Source organism: Triticum dicoccoides, chromosome 4A, assembly GCF_002162155.2.
Source record: "Triticum dicoccoides isolate Atlit2015 ecotype Zavitan chromosome 4A, WEW_v2.0, whole genome shotgun sequence".
Classification (NCBI taxonomy): domain Eukaryota; kingdom Viridiplantae; phylum Streptophyta; class Magnoliopsida; order Poales; family Poaceae; genus Triticum; species Triticum dicoccoides.
The window spans coordinates 643,686,558-643,688,095 of record NC_041386.1 but is presented as its reverse complement, the minus strand read 5'-3'; the positions used below and the strand labels follow the sequence as shown (position 1 = coordinate 643,688,095).

Sequence of the window (1,538 nt, the reverse complement as noted above, 5' to 3'; positions counted from 1 at the left end):
AATGGTGTGTTTCGGGTTTAAATATTTAATTCAAAAACTTGAATTTGAAGTATTGTTTTATCATATGCATTAGACATGTCAAGTTCTCAATTAATGTGTGGTGCATACGTAGTTCAAAAGGAGTTTGCATGCAGAAGAAAAAGATGGGAGAAAAAAGGAAAAGAAAAACTGTAGGCGCTAAATTTTAAGATGCTAGAGTGGGAAAAGGGTGCCAAAGTGTTGCTATCAATTCATTCAGTTCCTTGAACCTATTCTGCAGTATTTTGTCATCGGTCTTTCCGATGGATCACGCTGAGAGACCGAATATGTCCGTCCAATTTATCGAACCATTTGGTACGTTACGGACTTCCATGTCTGAACTTATGAACGATTTGCCGTGAAGAGCATGCAACTAATTGGTGTTCACAACTGAAGTAGGAGTAGATCACTATATAAAGTCGACCCTGCAGCTCTCTAACCACGCAAAAACAAACCAGTGTAGCAGCAACCAAGAAAAAGAGGGCTACAGTTCAAGTGTGTTCAGTAGCTAAGATGGCTACAGCAAGAGCTCTAGCCACCATGGCAATCTTCCTGCTGGTGGCGCTCTCCACCTCCGTCGCGTCCTCACTCCGCCCGAGTCTCGGTGTCTGCCGTGCAAGTGGCTATCTTCCAGGAAAGTCGGGCAACTGCGAGAAGAGCAACGACCCGGACTGTTGTGAGGACGGCAAGAGATACCCGCAGTACCACTGCTCGCCCCCGGTCACTGCAACCACCAAGGCCGTCTTGACGCTCAACAGCTTCGAGAAGGGCAAGGACGGTGGCGGCCCATCGGAGTGTGACAACGCCTACCATAGCGACGAGGAGATGGTCGTCGCGCTCTCCACCGGCTGGTTTAAGAACATGGTCCGTTGCGGGCACCGTATCAAGATCACTGCCAATGGCAACTCCGTGTATGCCAAGGTGGTGGACGAATGCGATTCCGTGTATGGCTGCGACGAGGACCACAACTATGAGCCACCCTGTGCCAACAACATCGTCGACGCGTCCCCGGCGGTGTGGAACGCATTGGGGCTCGACCAGAACGTCGGCATGGAGGGCATCACCTGGTCTGACCAGTGAGCATCTTCGTTTTGTAAACCACGGTTGCTGGCTGTGCTCGCATCACTTTGTCGGTCAGAGTGTCATGTATATAATTTTCGTTGTCAGAGAGGAGCCCAGTTATACCGATCCTATAGGGGGAGGTCAGATTATGTATATGATTGTGTGATTTTATAAAATAAACAGTGCAGCCTATGGTTTAGCACCGATGAGAAGTTCTTGCGTGTGATCTTCTAACTGCCTCTCAACACTCTCAAAAACTGACGAACAAATAGTGCAAAGAAACAACTTTACTCCCATAACAGATTAATAAGTAACATGGCATATATCCAAATAATAAGATATGTATCCGATTGAGCTTTCCCCTCCACGCAGAACAAGCATCCACTGAAAAATTTGTAATTTTTGAGATGTGTGTAGATTATTAACGAGTCAAACATGGATATTGGATAATGAGAGCT

General features: G+C 46.7%; 1 protein-coding gene across 1 annotated transcript; it reads left to right on the top strand.

Annotated features, from left to right (window-relative positions):
- Positions 1-531: 531 nt before the first annotated feature.
- LOC119283950 (putative ripening-related protein 5) lies at positions 532-1,098 on the top strand. The gene has a single exon (XM_037563286.1). The coding sequence runs from the start codon at positions 532-534 to the stop codon at positions 1,096-1,098; it is 567 nt and encodes a 188-aa protein (XP_037419183.1).
- Positions 1,099-1,538: the final 440 nt, after the last annotated feature.

Excerpts from the sequence above, each read along its gene's own strand:
- LOC119283950 (XM_037563286.1), top strand. The coding sequence starts at position 532 with ATGGCTACAGCAAGAGCTCTAGCCACCATGGCAATCTTCCTGCTGGTG.